Here is a 19,390-nt window from a genome sequence, read left to right as displayed (position 1 = left end):
CCATATTTGACAGGAATCCCTGCATCCAAAATGCTATCCTATGCATTTCTCCCTCTGTCTGGTCAGCATTGCTTTTAACATAGTGTTGGTATGTGTGCCTGCAAGTATCTGTCCACATGACTGTATTCAAAGATAATTTATTTATTGGCTGAAAATTACATTATGGAAATAATCATATCAGAGCTGATTTCCTCTTCCACTCTTCCTCCAAATCATTACCTCCGTAAAAATATATAGGGAAACAAGACACTTTAGAACCCAATTTATTATCTCCTGCTGGTAGCAATAACCTGAAAATAACAGCAAATAGTAAAATTCCAACTTGAGGCAAGACACTGGTGCTGGGAACAGCTGCAGTCGCATTTATAAAGGAGAGATTCAATATAACAGCTATAGAAATGTGCAATGTTTCAGAGGCTCCCAGATTAGTACTTGATTGCTTTTCCAAGTTTGTTCTATAGATTGGGAAGAACACAGGATTTTAAAAGGTAAGAACAAGTGTCATAAATAAGCTGCTACTTGAATCAGAGATGTTGCCTCTCCCTCCCACTCTTCGCTTCTCTGGCTTCTGCCTTTCCCCTTCCCCCCCCACCAAAAAGACTGACATTGTTCCAAGAAAATAATTACACAAAAAGCACTTTTTCTGTATGAATGTAGGAAAATGCCATTGCAGAGTCAATTATTGAACAAAATCAGAAGGCTGGCCTGTTCCTAAAGACACTCCTAGCAGCTGTGTTCATTTATCATAGGCATAATGTCAGGCTTTTTTCCTGAATAGGACATCCCCAGCCAGGCTACTTGTGCCATTTGGAGGATGTGGTGTGTGAGGATTTTGGTGTTTAAAAGGTTCACAAAAAAAGTCCACTTTATCCTTAATTTAAAATAAAAAAAAAAAAAAGAAAAAAATTGTTAGGGTTTGCAAGAATAGCAATAGCAAATCACATCAAGCTTTGAAATAAAACAGATGGAAATCAGAGATTTTAATCAAATGACTGAAGAAGGAATGAAGTTCTTTTAAAGAGGACTCTGCTGGTCTATCCAGTCACTCTGGCCATTGTGCTGGAAACTGTGGCTCTCTGTACCTGCCTGGTGTTGGAAAAGGATGGTGTTGTATATGCATTTATTAATGCAGCTTGGAGTTTTTTGTTCTTATCTAATTCTTGGAGACTTTGACTGAAGGCTTGTAGTCAGTGTAGAGTGAGTAAAAGCTGACACAGACTTAGAGTGTGTTTGTGTATTTGATTAGAATGATATTTGCTGATTTACCTTTTATGGAATATAAAGAACTACCTAAGGAAGTGAGTAATCAAGCAGTCTTACTGCAGTGACAGGTAGGATGTAGGTCCTGGGAAAAGAGCTCCCAGTGCTAGAATTAAATAGGGCATCAGCCCCAGGGAGGAGGAGGAGCAGGAGATGGTTGGCAGGGAGAGGAAGGCAGGGATTTCCTTCAGAATAGGAAGAATCCTTCAGAATAGGGAGACTTCTATGAGTCTGGGATGGCTGGTAGGCCCTTGAACTTTTTGTGATCAATTTTTCTTGTTTTTCTTTTATCCAAAATCAATTTAAAATACCCTCAGGCGCACTGGTCGGTTTTCAAGGCAGGAGAACAATCTGACTTTATAGAGTGGCTTCCATGTTTAAATAGTTAAATTCAGTATAGAAATCTAAAAAGCAGTGAGGCGGAAAGAGCCATTCCTGCCAATGACACCTTGAATTAGAGCAGAGTAGGACTGGACTTCATTCCTTGTGTTGACCATCTGCACTCAGTTTTATTTCCTTTCATTTCTTCGGGTGAACTCTCAAAAACTGATACAGTTTTGCAAAGCTTGATGCTGAAAGGCAGGTTAAACCATGCATGAGACTTCTTGGTAAAAGAAATACTCTTATCTTTAAAACTCTAATATTTATTTCATTCTGTCTGTCACTTCTCTTGCAAGGTCTCCAGAAAAGGTCTCTCTGTGTGAGCATTCAGGTGAATTGGATTTATGCCACCTTGTTCTAATCTCTAAATGAACATGTCAGAGGCCTTACAGTGTCTCAGAAGTCATTCAGAAAATGGTCTTTTTTACTAATGTATTATCTTTCAGCTTAGTATTAAATCACGCTGTTGTTTAATCCTGTTATTCTGATGAGCTGGAATCATAAGCACTGATATTGTCTGAAGTCTCAGCTTCAGGATGTGTAAATCAAAATGTATGGGGATTTTGAGCACTGAAGTCTTGTGTTCAAAAAAAAAGAGCTTGTGTTTTTCTTCAAATGATTCATTTTAAAGAAAGTGGTAAAATATCAGAAAAAGAAAAGATTACTCATATATTGGGCATGTTTTTATAAATTCTTTTCAAATCAATTCCATGCATGGAAGCAAAGAAAAACAGACATTAAAAATAAAAATGAGGATAAAACAAACTCAGTAGCTATAAAAATTAATGAAGGCTTGGTAATACCATGGCAGAGTAAACTCAAACAAGCCTTTTGAAGGACTGCTTTGATATTGATTTATCTAAAGAGACAGCCAAATTCAGCCCATAAAGTAATTAAAATGCAATATCATATAATGACTCAGAAGATAGATTGAGGAGTCTTTCTCGTTCTTTTCCTTCCTTCCTCTGCCCCAAATAAAAAGGTGAGGGAAGTTAATTGAAACTAGAAATCTCTAATGTTAAATGGAAATACAAAGGGAGTAAAATTTCCAAATTTATTGTTGGTATCAAGTAAACTGGTCCTTGGCAGAGTTTGGAGTCAGCTCATTTCTGGGATAAAGAGGATTGGAGATCCATGCCTGGCAACTCCAGTAAATGTCTCACCTCCCAGGCGTGAAAGATGCTTCCTGCATGTGTCTGCATAGAAGAAATCAAGATCTCTGCTCAATTTTATTGGAAGTAGATGAACAAAATTCAAAATAATCATCCATAATCCAGAGGTGGCAGTGCCCCTGAAGAGGATGGGGATGGGGAGATTCCCCCATGCTTGGGTTTTAGTCATCTGCCTCTACCTAGCTCCCAATTGCAACATGAACTTTTTGGATTTCCTTCTTAGATGTCTTTCTATCCAGTCTGGTATAAAGAGACCATAAATGCAGGGATTAGATTCCAGTTTATTGCTCCAGCATTGTCGAAAATCAGCACTGAATTTAGATTTAAAGCTCCTGTTTACCACTAAGCGTAGTCTTAATTGGCTTGCTGAGTACAGACAATTTAGATAAAACTTCTACGTGCCTTGCTGAACACAGGATTAACTTTTTGCTCAGGGAGATAAGACCCTGAAAAAAACCCACTGGATTTTGGTGCACTTTGGAAAACTAAGGTCAGCAGCAGACTCCTGGAGCGATGTCAGGGTGAAGTTACAGCCTTGATTTTCTTTTTTTCCTTTTATCTCTTAGTTGCTAGACCAGTAGATGGGAAGCTCTGCCAGGGTCCTGCTCCCTCCAGCTCCCAGGTGTGTCACCTGCCGTGCCCGGCCGAGTGCGTGGTGTCCCTGTGGTCGGCGTGGGGTCCCTGCCTGCACGAGAACTGCCAGCACCGCCACGGAGCCAGAGGTGAGGGCAGCCCTTCTCTGTTCCTTGGGCAGCATTGAGGAGGTCTAAGGCAGGCCATGGAATATTACAATAACATTGCAAAGACAGTGGTGTCAAACTCTACATCGGGAGCTTAATGTGTTTTCCTTTCAAAAATTAATCGAACATAGGATGAAGCTCTTAGGTGTGTGTAGCGGAATGTGACCTTTAAAAGCTTTTTGCAGTTATTCGTGTGAGAAATAAAAAAAAGATAAGAATTTTTCAAGCTGATTCAGATCCCTTTATCCTGCACTACACTTGTAAGAAAGGAGGATTTCTTGGGCTAGCAGCAGCCAGGCTGCTCCTCTCTGATTCCCCTTGGAAGTCCTGCTGCGTGCCCGGATTCCAGGGCAATGCAGCTGGCTGGAACGTGTCAGGACTAAGGTGCATCCCACAGCCCTGAGATGTGCAGTCAGCCTGACCCAAGAGGTTGTTCTGTTCTCCTGGGTTTGGTTTAAATTCCTGAAGAAGGATATACAAATATAATTTAACCTCCCCTGGTTTTTAATTGACTGCTGTACAGGTTTGTTACTGCAACACGTTGAGATTCCTTGCAGAGCCTTTCCTAAGGCTCTAAGTTGAAAAGATGACCGTTGGAGTCCATGTCAGGGAGTGGATATTATTGTTTGGATATTACACTTTTCTGAAAACTGCCTAAGTTTGTGAAATGATTTGATCTGGTCAAAATTTTTCAAATTAAAAGAGAAATAATAAAAAAATGAATATCCAAATATAAATACTTGCAAAAGCATTTCATGTTTGAATAGTTTTAATAATTTCTTTTTGCTTATTTGAGAACTGTGAAAGTTTGATCTGTTATGTTCTTTGGAATGTTTTATTTTTAATTTCCTTTTCTGTTTCATGGGCAGAACATTTCCACGTGGCCTCTACTAAGGCTGTATATTTGCCCCTGCTCTGAGACTGTTGGAGGAAAGACCACCATATATTTTTTTCCTACCTTTTTCTCAGAATTCTGTGTCATCTACATAACAGGACATGCTGAAAGATACTTGTGTATTAGTTCTCCATTTTATGTAGCAACATGACTTTTGGCTTTATTCAGAGGAGGTAGATTATGTAATCAATTCTATGATTATTTCTGTAACCTTTTTCTTCCACTTTACATTTGAATCTTCCAGTTTAATAGGATGTCATTTCAAAGAGGTATGATATGCATTATGTATCAGAAAACCTTGCACCTTCATAAAGCAGAATACTAATTTCTTAGTAAACTGCTCTGCTGTGTCTCAAAACAAATCTTTTTGTTAGTGCATTCCCAGGTAGAGTATAGATGTCCTTTATATCTTCAGTTCCTTAACTGTTCCTCTCTTTTTATATTAATGCTACTATTGCATTAATGTATGCATCACTGGTAAATTTCTGTATTTTGACATGTGTATTTCTATCTGATGTTGATAAAAGGGAAAAAGAAATGTGAAAAATGTGGGTTGCTGGAGTTCTTTTACACACTCTTAGATTTTACAGGCCGAGCTGTGAGCACATACAGCCAAGTGGGCACATGCAGCCGAGTGCCATCCCAGCCAATCCAGTGTGTAAATGTTGTACTCTTGTTTATCCCCCTGTTCCAGGTGCCCTGTATAGTCCTATTCCTGATTGTATAAATATTTTTGCTGTGGTCCAATTAATTCGGTTATGCTTTTTCCAGGCTTTAGGATGAGACAAAGGCAAGTGATTGTGGATCCAGTGGGCACCCTGGCAGGCTGTCCCCATTTAGTGGAGTCTATTCCTTGTGAAGACCCTCTGTGCTATGAGTGGGTTGTTTCAGAAGGAGAATGTGTGACTGACCATGGGAAATGTGGGCCTGGACACCGCATCCTGAACGCCGTCTGCAAGAGCAGGAAAGGTGAGCAGTGGTATGGTCTCAAAAGCCATTTGTGGTTTTTTGTGCCTTCTAAAGTGACATTTTGCTGAAGACATTTAAAGTATCTCTGTACTGAATTTTCATGGAAGTTTGAGCTTTTTGAGTTGGCTGTGTTGCTCATGAGAGCCTGGTGCTGATAGGACTTGGGATTTTGCCTGGAGCTTCCTCTTCTATTTTATCCTAAGGGAGATGACTCACCAGTGCAGGTCATGTGCTGTCATTCCTGGCCTTATCACCACAAAAGTGGGTGTCCTGGTTCTGCCTGGAATCCTCCCTCTTGCTCATCTTGTACTAAACTGAGGCTGTCACTCAGATCAGCAGCACTATGGGCATTCAAAATATTAACCCAGCCCTTAGCATTTCTTCTATCCTCAGTTTTGAGTGTGTGGTCTGAATGTTTATCTTGTGATAACCCTGTTACAGTCATGAGAAGGGATGCTTGGTTGCGCTGCCAAAATTAATACAGGACTAAGATGTCACTGAAATGATTGTACCAAGTAATCCTTCACTTGGCAGCAGTTTGAGACCTGCAGTTGGAGACCTGCAGAGTGTTCAGTGTACAAGTTGCTAATAATGAATAAGTACATTTTTATATGACGTTTACAAACAACCAGCAAGATGTTATTTCTTGTGTTTGGTTTGAACCTCAGCCAAAGGTTTCATTCCTTGATAAGGTCAGTGTTGTCAGATCTTTAGATTCAATTACTTGGAGCACGATTTTGCAGTCCTTAGTCGCAGCAAGACTGTGCTATCATCTCAAAAGTGGCAAAATTGTGCAACTTTAGAGCCTGATATTATGTCTGAAATGGAGAATTCTTCTTTTACATGGTACTGAGACCAATCACAGGAAACAGTTTCAAGTTGATAACAGGAGGGGTTAATTGGCAAGTGGTTAAAATAGTGTGTCCTTCACAAGGCATTAGAACCTGACAGAAAGAAATGATGGCTGTTTTGTCTGAAGAGCACAGATTCTCCTGAAATACATTTAAATCTGTGTGGTTTTCTTGTAAATTTTTGAGAATGGGGAGAAAAAGAGAAGAAATCTTCAACTGTTATAAAATGACACAGCCAGAATATAGTGGAGAGCAGAGAGCTGAATGTGGATTTTGTCTGAGTGGTCTCTGCTGATCTGCGATCGTAACTGTAGGTCCAGGCCTGTGGTGAAGTGTGCAGATGGATGGTATTGCTAAGGAGCACCATGTACTTCACACTGTTAGAACTATACCAACATCCATGTCTATGCACCAACTTGTGGCTGGGAAGGAGAGCACATTCCAGGGCAGATACTCCTTGATCTCTGATCGAACTGTTCTCTGTGGCTATGATCCTACAGAAGCCAGGCCTTTGAAGTGCCTCTTCTTCACTCAGTTGTTCAACAAGGTATTGGAGATCTCACAATATCCTTTTAATTTCAATTACTCTGTGCATATTCTAGTTACAAAATAAACATTCTTCCCACCCTACCACCTCAGGACAAACATTGTCACTAAACGTGATCAGTATCCAGTTATAACTGAGAAGGTTTCACAAGGAAGTATCTATATCTAGGCAGGTTAGAAGCACTGCTTAATAGTACTTTTAAACCTTTCTGAATTTTTGGTTGGGTAGGAGAGGTCTGGAAGAGTCCTTAAAGTAGAAGTTGGAAAAAAAAATCAAATTGTTTCTTCTTCCCTGAATCCAGTAACATTAGTTGCTTTGTTCATAACCTTGTTTCCTTCTGTAATATTCTCTTAGGTAAATTTCCTTTGCAAGAAGAAGTCTCTCTTTTCAGCTAGAAGCTGGAGTAAGTGTCAGACTGGCATAATGTGTTTTACCTGGAAGAGCTGGTTAGTTGGTAGTAGGAGGCCAGGAGGGAGTCATGTGAAACACGATGTATCAATTAGAGGTAAAATAGCATAAGGCCTATGCTGGTGCTTACCACTGTACACATGTTCAATATTCTGTGCAAGTAAGAGTCCTGCTGAAAGCATTTAGGGTAGCTGTATTATGTGCTGGTATTTGCATTTACTTGAGCATCTTTTCTAGAATTCAGTTCTGTCTCCTAAAATCCAGTAATTTATCCAGTCATTCCATCATCCATGCCTGGCATTGTTGTTCAGTATTCCCACTGAAAGCCTACAGGGATGAAAATAATAATTTTTTTGGACCCTGTTACATGACAAAATCCAGTGTATCATCATCTTAATAACGGTTCATTTGGGCCTGGAGTATGTTCATTAGGGTACTTTGGGTCTTCTCTGTCTGCAAGACGCCTTCATTTTCACATGAATGCCAGACTTTTTGGCACTCTTTTTCCTGTTCTTGCTGCAGTGTGTTGGTTGACTTCTCTTGAGAAGGAGCTGATCTCAGTGCTGTTTGTGTCAGCCATGATGCAGAACAGCTTCACATCACACCTTCTTGCCCTTGCCCACCTTCGCTTCTTTCTCCATCCGCAGTGTGGCTGAACCCGAGTCCTTCCCCAGCCTGTGCTCTGCTGTGTAACACTTGGCTGTTCTGTGCTGCTCCCCATGGCTCAGAGACAGGAGGCCCTTTTCATGAGGAGACTGTTTTTTCACTTGCCTAAACCAAGCTTCAGTCACACCGATTGCAGTGGAGGGGAACTGGCCGTGTTTTCAGTCCTGCCCCGTGGCAGAGGACTTTGCTGCTGCTGCTGGAGCCTGTGGGATCCAGCTGAACTAAACTTCCCTCCAGCAAGGTGGAGCTTGGAGGTGCCTCTTTCTCTCTGAAATATGTTGATAGACAGCAAGTGAAGTTCACAAGGCATTAGCCCTTCTCTGTCCCACTTCTGGTCACCCCATTGTCCTTCTCCCATGCCATGTCCATGGGGCCAACGTGTGCCATGAAAGAGGTGAGCAGGGAGCAGTGGATAACAAACAGGTTCCTCCAGCTGAAACTCCACTTTTGAATCCCTTGTAGTGTCCTTCCCATGTTAAAAAACCATCCTTTCTGGTGAGATTTTGTGGTACTGACCCAGGTAACAAATGGCTGCTGGCTTGAGCTGGAGCAAGTCACTGATGGATCTAACTGTGGTTTGCAAGGTTTCTCTGAAGACTTCCCTCTCAAAGCAGTATCTCTTTGTAAGGACTTGTATGAATTTCAGTGATGTAACACTCGTACTTCCACTTGATCTAGAGGTACAGAAATGACTTTTTGTTCCTTGAATAGGTTAATCTCTAATAATGAAGTGGCCTCCACAGAGCACATACTGTGTACAGCAGTTTTTTTATGGAGTAGCTGGAGTCTGTAATTTGTGATTTGCGGTACTTTGGCATAAATGAGGAGTAATGAGAAGACAATAATAATCTCATTACTTTGTCATTGTTAGGTGTCTGCTCCCACTAGCAGTGTCTCTAATCTCTGTTAATAAGTTACTGAACATGTATATGATGCATGTGAGATGCTCTTACTGTCTGGTCCATATCCCTCGAGTGCTCTTCTTCTGTATCAACAAAACACAGTAGTGCAATAAATCAAATGAAATAAAATAATGCATAGAAATGCAATGTGAAGTAATGCACAGAATGGCAAAAGACCTCTATTGCATACTTTTTCCAAACAAAATTTCTCAGCAAAGTGTTTTTTATTTAGCTAGTGAAGGACGAATTATATTTTTGGGAAAGTCTGCGAAACCAAAAGACTGCTATAGGAAAATTGATGATGATACTGAAAATTGGATGGTGTAAGTGCATCACTGGGTACATGGATCTATAATTCAGATCAAAGAATTTATTTGAAAACTCTTTTTTTTTTATATTCACAGACAACTCAAATTATTTGTGATTTGTCTCAGAGTTGTTGTTTTTTGTTTTCAACAAGGAATTGAATAATTGCCTGTTTGTAATGTATTCTTGATCAGATAGTTGCAAGTATTTGACATTTGATTTTGGGCAGTCTTGATTAGAACCGACAAACATTACTGTGCATTGACCAGATGAAAATAACTCTCTAAAAACTTTCCAGTTCGCAAAACATGAACACGGTTAAAACTTTCTCGTTTTCAAGTGCAATTGGGCAGTAGCCAAAATGTATTGCATTTCTTTTTTTTTGAAGACAATGATCATAATAATCTTTTGTGTGCTCTGCTGCTTCTGTCTATGCAAGAGGTACAAGCACTGAGAGTATGGTGAGTGAAGGGGAACTCAGTGCTGTAGTAGAGTGCAGAAAACTGCAGATAACCTTAGACAGCAGGACTCGGCTCAGGATCAGCAGGTAGAACCTCAGTCCAGTCAGGAGAAGTTCTGCCTTCATGGGTAATTTCACAGTTGTTTGATTTAGGTGCTAAGAAATATATAAACATATATTTTAACTCATAAATGTTGCTGATGAAGCAACTTGGGCACCCTTTTTATTGTTATTTTCCATATCTATTTTAGGCTGCAATAACGATAGAAAATAAGATTGAAACAAGACAAATGCCAAACCTAACTGTGGTTTTTTTTAGAAATGCCCGTTGTGTAGCTTGTGAACAGAGTAGTCATTATGGTAAGGAGTACAACCTGAGAACGTACGTAAGGGGAACTATAACAATAAATTCGTGAAATAACAAGTATGACTCATAAAAGTAACAATTCCTTTTCCGAGCATTTTATAAATGTTTCTGACAATACTATAAACGAATTCTCACCTATTAGCAGTGCTCATGAATAGATTGTAAAATATTCAGAATCATACCCACAAGTCATCAATCTGTTTTGTTGTAATTCCCGTGTCATCATTTATTAATTTGCTTCTGCTTGTTCTGATTCCTACCAGAAGAATTATTAGTAGCAAAGACAGTTTCTCTGTGACAGTGAACAGCATATTGTCTAAGTAATCAAAAATATGAAATAGTTCGTACCCAAAGGCTTAATTGTTTTAATCAGAAATTATTAGATCAGCAACAAGGATTAATGCAAAGGTCATGTGATTTTGCTGGATTCTGGCTCTTTTACTCTGCTCCTTGTTAACAAGTCTAGTCACAGCTCAAAAGCTGCTGAGTATTTGCCTTTCTGTAGTGTCAGCTTGGGTGTCAGGGTTTCTTCAGTTTGTGGGAGTTAAAATTCATAGAATCAGAGAATGGTTTGGGTTGGAAGGGACCTCCAAGACCATTTCATTCTGACCCCTCTGCCATGGGCGGGGATACTGCTCACTAGGCCAGGTACCTCAGGGCCCCATCCAACCTGACAATCCAAACTTGTGGAGTTGTCTTCCTTTTCGAGGACAGTGTTTATATTAGTTCTGAATAATCTCTCCCTTCCTTATTCATGCACAGTTCATGCAGTGCTGGGGAGATGCAGATGTTGAGCCCAGAGGAGCAGAGTCCAGAGGGGCCCAGACAAATGCTGCTGTCTCTCTTTCTCCTGTAGCACCCAAAGGACTATTCCTAGGACCTGTCACAGAAACACCATCTGCAGCAGCTTCTGCCTCACCTGGTTTCCTCCCAGGAACTTTGTGGGTTTCTGTGCACCCTTCCCAGCCATATCTGATAAATTAATATCAGGCAGGTCTCAGGACTCACAGCTGTAAGGGGTGAACATCCCTGCTGCAGACAATCTGCTGAGGTGGTGGCTTAGACATAAAACGCTCCTGCCATAGCTGTTGTGGTGGCAAGATGTTTTCTTTAACTAGTCTCAGTGGAATAAGCTGCTGGCTTCAAGCTGCAGGATTTACCTGAGCTGGGGATCACTGAGCCTGGGATCACTGAGCCTCGGGGCTGCTGGACATGGGGCTGCACGAGTGGCAGCGAGGAGAGGCAGGAACAGAAATCCTTCTGGAATGAAAAATCAATCATCCTCATTTCAGCAGTGTGATACCAGAAGAAGAAACAACCTGACCCAAACCCCCCAAGACCCCAAGGTATATTTGCAGAGGTTGGCGAGTAGAAGAAACCCACAAAATAAGGGTGTTCACTGAACTTTTAGGTCTGTTGCTTCTTTTGGTTTCAAGCAGAAAACCTGTATATGAGCACTGCTACTGCTGTTCTGGCCAGTAGCTTCAGTTTTATTTTATTTCTCTCTTTATTTCTTTAGTTCTAGGCAGTTGGTATCTAGAACATGACACTTGTCAAGAAAATGAGGGAGTTTTTCTTTTTAAGTGTTAGTAAGTTCACTGAAAAAATACACCTTTCGATTGAAATACGTCTATTCCCAAATTTCTGTTTCACGTGACAGTTTTATTTGTAAAACTGGAGAGCATTATTTCAGAGTTAAAATATTTTCTTTCAGCATTTTTAGTTCAAAGGGTTAATGTTTGGGGTTTTTTTGGTAAATGAACTAGTCTTAAACAAAATTAAAAAATCAAATTATTTTTAAGAGGTTTTTAACATAAAAGCAAAATATTCCTTTCATATTAAACAAACATTTTGCCTTATCTTGAAATTACTTTTTTCCTAAATCCACCTCCAGTTTCTCTTCAGACTACTTTAAACAGTTATACAGTTTTTCTTCCTTTTCCTTTTTTTTTTTTCCTTTTTTTTTTTTGGTTCAGTGCCCAAACAGAAATCTATTATTCACATGGCTCAATTGACAGAGCAGACACTGAATTCCTGTTGGAATTGAAGTGAAGAGTAAAGGGAAGTAAGGTAATCAAAGCAGTGTTATTTTAAGATCCAATATTATGTTCTGCCACGGGTTGACAGTGAAGCTCTGCGCTTACAGAAGCTGAAGACTCTTTGGGGGTAGGATGTTAACAACAGTGTGCTCAGTTACCTGTCTGTGCTCCCAGGTCCATCCCAGTGTGTCTTCCCACCTCAATCCTCCAGAAAGAAGGGGCTTCAAGGAGAGGTGACAGCTGGTTTTATTCCTGTTTGAGGGCATGAAGGTAGCAGTGTCCTGTTTCAACATGAATCATAGGATCACTTAGGTTGGAAAAGACCTCTAAGATCATCGAGTCCAATCTCAGCAAGGCCAAGTTCTTACCTGGGTGGAATTCATGATTTTTCATTTTGCAGTGGATTAGTGATATAGAGTGAATTTGCAAAGTCTGTTTTATTTCTCGGAGAAAAGACTGCATTCAATTTATTGAAAATAAGTCTGAAATACATTCTTTGTGACATATCAATTTCCATTGATGCATCAAGTCCAGTGACACAATGTTGTATCTAATGATACATTGAGATTTTGTTTCTCCTGTAAGAGTAGCATAAGCTTAGATTGTGGTAATTCCTTATTTTAGAAACAGAAACTTTTGGAAACCAAAAGAAGCGGTTTTATTTGTAAAATTAAAACACTTAATGTGGAAAAGCACCTTTGTTTAGTCTGACCTTAACAAATGGAGTAACGAAAATCAATTTTTCTTCAGTGCCCATGAGGGCTGTGACATCCTGAGCAGGGTGTGGGAGGAGAGTGATCTCCGAGTGATACACAGGGAGTAAGAGAACAGTGTCTACTTAAAAGTTAAATAGCTGGTCAATGGATTAGGAGCTGTTTTGTCTCAGCTTCTGGAATCATTGAGGTTAAAAAAGACAGACTGATAAACTGCTCTGGTCAGATTTGTGTGCTGTCAGCATTAGCAGGAAAGAACTGGCAGTGGGAGTTGTGCCTGAGGAGGGTGTGATTAATATACACAGTTATGGACTGGTCATGCAAATGCAAACTGGAGGTGAAACAACTGTACACATCTGAGATTTGGAATTATTTTGGAGGGAACGGTAAAATTACCCAGGTATGTGACACAATTGCACGTAGAGTCAATAAAATGAAACAGGTACCAGCTTTTCCAAGCTTACAGGTTCAGTTACCATTGTGGGGCTCAGCCTTCTGCACCACACTGCTCATTCCTCCTTTTCGTTCCTGAGTGTATCCCACCATACCCTGTCACTGGAACTGCTGATCCCAAACGAGTAGGCTTTCCTGACTGTTAGGGACACAAATCCTGAAAGCTAATCCTAAATTCTAAAAGCAAAACTTTCTGGCAATTAAATAGGATCCATATTTCTCATTTAGCAGCCGTGGTGGAAGGAGGATGTTGCAGTCTAGGAGCAAAGCTGATGAGTGTTAGAGGAATCCTGAAGTATGGTCTGGGGTTTGTTCAGTAGATTTGAGACCCGTTTTTCTTGTAGTCATAAAGATTGATGTGCTCTTTGAGCAGGCTGGCTGTTAATGAGCCAGGTGGACTGGATTTAGTTACCTCCATCAAGCCTTACCTCACAGCAACTGGTATCGTGCCAAAGATTTGATGTCTCCTGCTGGAAACATTTAGAAAGACAAAATGCAGATTGTGCCCTGCTCTAGGACTGGTGCACAGACAATCAGAGGACAGACACTACCATGAGTTCAGGAGAATTTATTGTCTTTGCATCCTCTACTGAAATTGATGTCTGCAAAAGAAGCAGAAGATCAGCTTTAGGTTAATCTTAAGGTAAGCTGCTGAAAAGTTAGATCTTTCTTTGTTTAGTCACACTTTAACAGTTTTGTTTCATTCAAAATTAGAGCAAACATGTGGCCTGCAAACCAAGGAAAACAAAAACTGAAAAGTCTATAAACAATTCTTGTAGTAACTGTGTTTGTGTAAATATCAGTGTCTTGGAGTCAGGAATATTGGCACTAAAGCACAGGCTGAAATATCTAGTGCTGGAAGGGTGGGAGATAGTGGGCTTGAATTGAGAGGATAAACTCAAGGATATTCTGATTCATTTTCTTCATCTATGAATGCAAATATGTTGCAAGATTTCCAGCTAAACTGTGAGGGTGCTTTTTCAATTGCTGGTGATGTGTCTTGTGTCAGTCATCCAGAAGGCAACTACAGTTGGTATCTAGTGGTAATTTTAGCTCCTTGTATTTTGGCAGATGGAGATACAGTGGAGTTGATTAGGTATATGTCAAACTTTCATCCTTCCTGTGCTTCTCAGTATAAGATATTACAGCTACCTGTGAACATATTTTTTTCTGTGCTAGCCTAGCGTGTGCTCGTGGTCAGTGCAGAAAGCCCTCAAATGAATTGCTATGCAAAACCTGTTCAGTACCTAGTGCTCCTTTTTAATGCCTAATGTCTCCAAAAGATGTTTTTCAAGACTTCAGAGCAGTGTTAAAATGGTGAGGGCAGAGGCTGCTTCTTCCCTGTGGCTGTTTTGGCAGAGAGGAGATGGATTTTCAAAGATCCAGCTCCCACTTGCACGAGAGGGAGCAACAGGTGATGATGTTTTTTAAAAATTAACCTGAGCTTCAAACACCTGTAGGTTTGGAACAAAGGTTCAAGGTAGCCTTTTCAGAAATGGGAATTATAACATTAAGAAAAATATAAACATCAGTTATAATGGCAAGATCTGTATTGCCCTTTATGTTTTAAATGTTATGGAATAAGTTTGACCTGAGTTGATCTGAGCTTGTGATAAAGGTTACCTAAAGAGCATGGCATGTGTGTGTGACCTGTAGGTCTGTTAGTTTGGTGCAAGTGGTTTGAAGAAACTGTATAGAAGGATTAACATTTATATGCTGGGCTAATGCATATGTATAGTTTAAAACTATTTATTTATAAACTAGTTTTTAATGCTTAGGGAATCTTTATTGAGTTTGATGGTTTCTAACCTTTTGATTATGAGATTGAAATAAAGTTCCTTTATTGTATTTTATAACCACAGAAGTATTTGTAGTTAGTTTTTTTAAGTCTGGAAAAGAAATTGTTTTATTTGGTTTTGCCCCTATTTTAGACAAAAATCCCAGGTTGTTTCAGTAAAAGACTAGAAAAATACCTATAAGTACCAATAGAATTCCTGTTTTCTCATTGAAATGGAGCATGAAACATAAAATACCTGCTTGGCTGTTTTCTTTAAACTAAGCAGAACTTCACATACACGTTGAGTTCGTATTCTTTTTGTAGAGTTACTTTATTTCTCAGGGAACCCTGCTTCAGAAAGGGGAGATATGAGTAAAGTAGGATCCTTCTTGAACTGTGTTAGAAAGGCAGGCTGATGACAAGTTGTAAAATTGACTTGTGTGGATGGAAGAGGAAGGGGGGAAGGATCCTTTTGAAAAGTATTACTAAGGACAGGATTCTGGATCTGTGACCCAAAGGTGGCATTTGCATCAGTGGCATTTTCACCTGGTTTTGAGATGGTGCTTTTAGAGCTTATTTACACAGTTGTAACCTCAAAATTTCCTTGGGGTTTACTTTCCTACTCATAATATCTCCTTGAGATACCCTAATTCAAAGTTTTTTGCATTAATACTGTCCTTAAACCATTTGTCTTTAACCAGATATTCAGCTATATTTATATGACACCATCCAGACAAGCTTTCTGAAGGATCCTGTAGCAAATTTACAAGAGAGTCCAGTAATGGTTTCTGACTTTCTCCAACACTCAGAAGGTAGTTGAAATAGGCATTTGAATCTTAGAGACCAACCCCTCTGTCGAATTTTATTTACATTAATAGAAAATTTCAAAATTCTCTGGTGTTCAGCAGATGGATAAACAGCACAATGGCAAATCCTGATTTCCTTAGGACACCAGACTAAAACAAGCCAGAAAATAATTTTTAATGCATGCGGTATTTTTCAAATTCTCAACAGGCAGAAAATTGCCCAATTCACAATTCAAAATCATTTTAGCCAAGACTTTTTTTTTTGCTTAGGGAAACAGTCAAGAGTACAGAAGGTTTAAATTAAACAGGAGATCATTAGGGTAAAGAAACCAACTGTATTTTATTGCATTTGGTATGTGAGGCTTAGTGGGACAGAGTCCAACTCATATGATATAACTCATGAAAGGAAAAAAAAATGTTTCAGAATAAGCCAGTTAAGTTCTCCGTGAAGTAGAAATAAACTAAACCTGATTGTGCAGACAGGAGACTGAGACCTGGGAGGGAGGATCTGTAAGAAGCCAGGGTGTGTGGGGCTGGGGGCCTCCCTCCAGCTCAGTCTACAGGAGGGATTGGGGTGAGGGAGAGGAGAGATGCAGAGGAGTCAGTGCAAGCAGTCTCCCTGCAGAGGTGCAGGGAGTCAGAGGAGTCAAGAAAAGGCTGGGAGCAGCCTGCAGCCATGAGGTCTAGGTGCTCACTGCTCCTCAGGCAAGGTGGAGGAGCTGCACCTGGGCTCTGGTTGTGTGCTGTGCTCCGGGTGTCAGCAGCAACCTTCTCCTGGGGTTTAAACAAGGGAATAATTTGAGTCTAACTTCAGTAGGCAGCTCCTCACACTGATCTCTGACCACAGCCCTTTAGTGGAGGAAAAAAAGCAGGGGCTTTTTTTGTGTAATTTAATCCTTCCCTGCTGGGTGGCCCTACAGAAGGCTTTTTCTGCAGCAGAAATTCCTTCGGTGCTGCACATCGTGTGCTGGACAGGAGTGATTGTGAGAGCCACCTTTGTACAGTAGTTCTGAAGGCTGTTGAGTGGAAATGAAAGATAAGTCTTGTACTTTCTTTAAGTTTCTTTTTATCAAGCTGTTTATGAAGTAGAGCTGATTTAAAAACAATTTAGTCACTTGTTTGGAAGTTAATGGATTCTAGAGGGGAAGGTTCCCCCCGTAAAAGAAGAAGTTTTGACGAACTTTTAATTAAGAATTTGGGACATGGAAATTTGGGACATTGGAGTAGTTCTGCACTACCGAGATTGGCTCTGGGGCATATTGGTCTGTCAGGTTTTTAAAGTAAATCTTCCTCTTAATTCTAATTAAGTATTATAATGCCAGCACTCTTCATTAGGCAGCAATTTGTGATTAGTCAGGTGGTCGTAATGGAAGGAGAAGAACATGTGATAAAACAGTAGAGAAATTGCAGAGCAGGGAAAACAGCCATGAGCTGCAGCTCCTAAATGCTCTTTAATGTCCTTCTATTGGCAGATTTCCCACTGAATTCTGTGAGTTCTGTGGGACAGCATACAATCCTCATACAGATCCTGCCTTGTGTGGAAATACAAGCCCAGTGGACCTTGATTACAGGACTTGAGCTCTGAGGTTGTGACAAGAAATGATGCTAAGAACAGCCATAAAAAGGGAAAACTCCTAATTCCCCCCTAAACTTTGAAGCCAAGCTATTATTTTAAGTGTAGATTACATTATCAAATTGTTTATCTGCGAATTGAATCTCGTATTTAATAAATGGGAGCTTTTGTGAAGTGCTGCAGTGAATGTGAATTAGTGAATCGAGAAAGATTAGCTCTGTGAGGAGATTGAGAACAATTTAAAATTCCATTGTACGGTGTTTTTCTTTCTGTCTCTGTGAAACATGGTTGTAATTGTCTCAAATTAGGCACTGCCTTTGTTTAGGAGAGTTAAACAAGTAACGGGATAAGATATTTCATGGTTCCTTTCTAAATAAACAGCTTGTTCAGTTTGTATCTTTAGGCAGCTTGCAAATGTCAGAACAAGGTTTGTGATGAGAACGTCTATATGAGGTGGAGTTTCTTTAGAAACCAAATCATCCTGGATTGTTGGGGTGTGTTTTGCAATTTGAAGCCCAGTCTTCCCATCCTGTATAATTTCAGTGTATCCTCCTGCCATGGTTGTTAAAACAGATGCACTATTTAAAAAATCCTGTGGAGATGTGGATTGTAAGCATGAATTTGCTCAGTTCCTTTCTGACAGCTGTGGTCTATATTTTGCCATCACTCCCCTGGTGGTGTTGCTACTAATGAACCCTCACATTGTCGTGGTAATTACCAAGCTCAGGAAAAGAAAGAAGGAAAAAAATGAGCCAACACACCCACGTGGACTGGGGCAGCAGCTCTGGATACAGACAATGGTACTTTTTCCTTTCATATTGCTGAGGAGGGAAAAACAATCCCACAAAGTTAGCTCCTGGTGTGGGCCTGTGGCTAGAGGTGTCCATGGGGATTCAGGCACTGCATCTGGTGGGAGATGGTTGTAGTTTGAAAAGCAACTTTTCTGAAAGAAGGGAGAATATATATCTGCCACTAGCAAGTCAGCAGGGAGTTTGCTGGGACTGGCTGAGCCCAGGATGCTTTGCTGGAGGGACAGAGTCACTTTCAGGTGACACTGTCATGTCCACCTGGACCCTTCCCACATCGGGGGAGGAGCTGAGTCTTGGCTGCCCGTAGTATTGTAGAAACCAGGATGATCCTGTAAGTTCAAATTCCATTTTTTGTTCCCAGACACAAAATTCCCCCCAGCCCCGCTTTCAGGAGATTTCCCAAGTCAGCACTGTTTGTTGTACACTTAGTGCTGTGTCAAAGGAGACTAGAGCTGAGAGGGTATTTTGTTCTATTTCATGGTGTTTACAAATAAAGCCGAGTGATTTGGTAACTCTCTTGGAAACTCTCGGAGACTGTAAGTTGGGCAGAGTGCTCCCTGGGCATGCATAGATCTAAAGATAGCAGTTTCTTGCCTATCAATAAGTATCTCAAGGCCTTTACTATTAATGCTATATGCGACTTAAATCCCAGGAAAATAATTCCACTGCTGCCGTTCATTTATATCATTGGAGTCTGCATTAATTCAGCCTGGGCTAGGTTTTCTAATACATTATTTATTTAGGTCTTCAAAATGTCTGTGGTGCTGCATGTGGTTGACAGAGCATATTCTTGTTTGTTAATATTATATGGCATCCTGTTTTCCCAAGATGCTTCAGTAAATGTATGTCTTCAAATAAAGCTGGGATTTTAACAGGCACTTTTTTTTCCCCCTGTTGTAACTATAACATCCCAGAATCTTAGCTCTGATGTCTCTTCTCTACAACCATCTATTTTAAATGGTTCTGGAAAGATCTTCAATTCTTTAATGTTGGTTGACTTTTTTTTTTTTTTAATGCTTATTTAGGTCTTGATTCTAAATATCTAGCCCAGCTTCTCCCACTGCCCCCAGGCAATAGAAGCTTAGAAATACCCCTAAATTCAATGAAAAAATCCCTGATGTGGAGGGTGGAACATTGAGCTTGTGTTTTCTGACAGCCCACAAAGCTTATAGATCAAAAGACACGAGTGCTGCATGAGTGAGGGTGAAACAAATGGAATACAATGCTTGAAAATGAATGAGTCATGTGAATGAACATTGACATATACATCCCCAGCCCCACATTAAGATTAAAGTG

At 40.2% G+C, this 19,390-nt stretch overlaps 1 protein-coding gene across 4 annotated transcripts in view; it reads left to right on the top strand.

Moving 5' to 3' along the window:
* THSD7B (thrombospondin type 1 domain containing 7B) overlaps nucleotides 1-19,390 on the top strand; it is a 308,502-nt gene that overhangs the window by 133,021 nt on the left and 156,091 nt on the right. For all 4 annotated transcript variants that reach the window (XM_027656313.1, XM_027656314.1, XM_027656315.1 and 1 more), the window contains 2 exons: nucleotides 3,380-3,535; nucleotides 5,220-5,417. In XM_027656313.1, the coding sequence (XP_027512114.1) occupies nucleotides 3,380-3,535; nucleotides 5,220-5,417 (354 nt within the window). The remainder of the gene's footprint in view (nucleotides 1-3,379; nucleotides 3,536-5,219; nucleotides 5,418-19,390) is intronic.

Source organism: Corapipo altera, unplaced genomic scaffold (genome assembly GCF_003945725.1).
Source record: "Corapipo altera isolate COAL_440 unplaced genomic scaffold, ASM394572v1 68, whole genome shotgun sequence".
Taxonomy (NCBI): Eukaryota; Metazoa; Chordata; class Aves; order Passeriformes; family Pipridae; genus Corapipo; species Corapipo altera.
The sequence above is the reverse complement of the archived record's forward strand: the minus strand, read 5'-3'. Positions and strand labels throughout refer to the sequence as shown.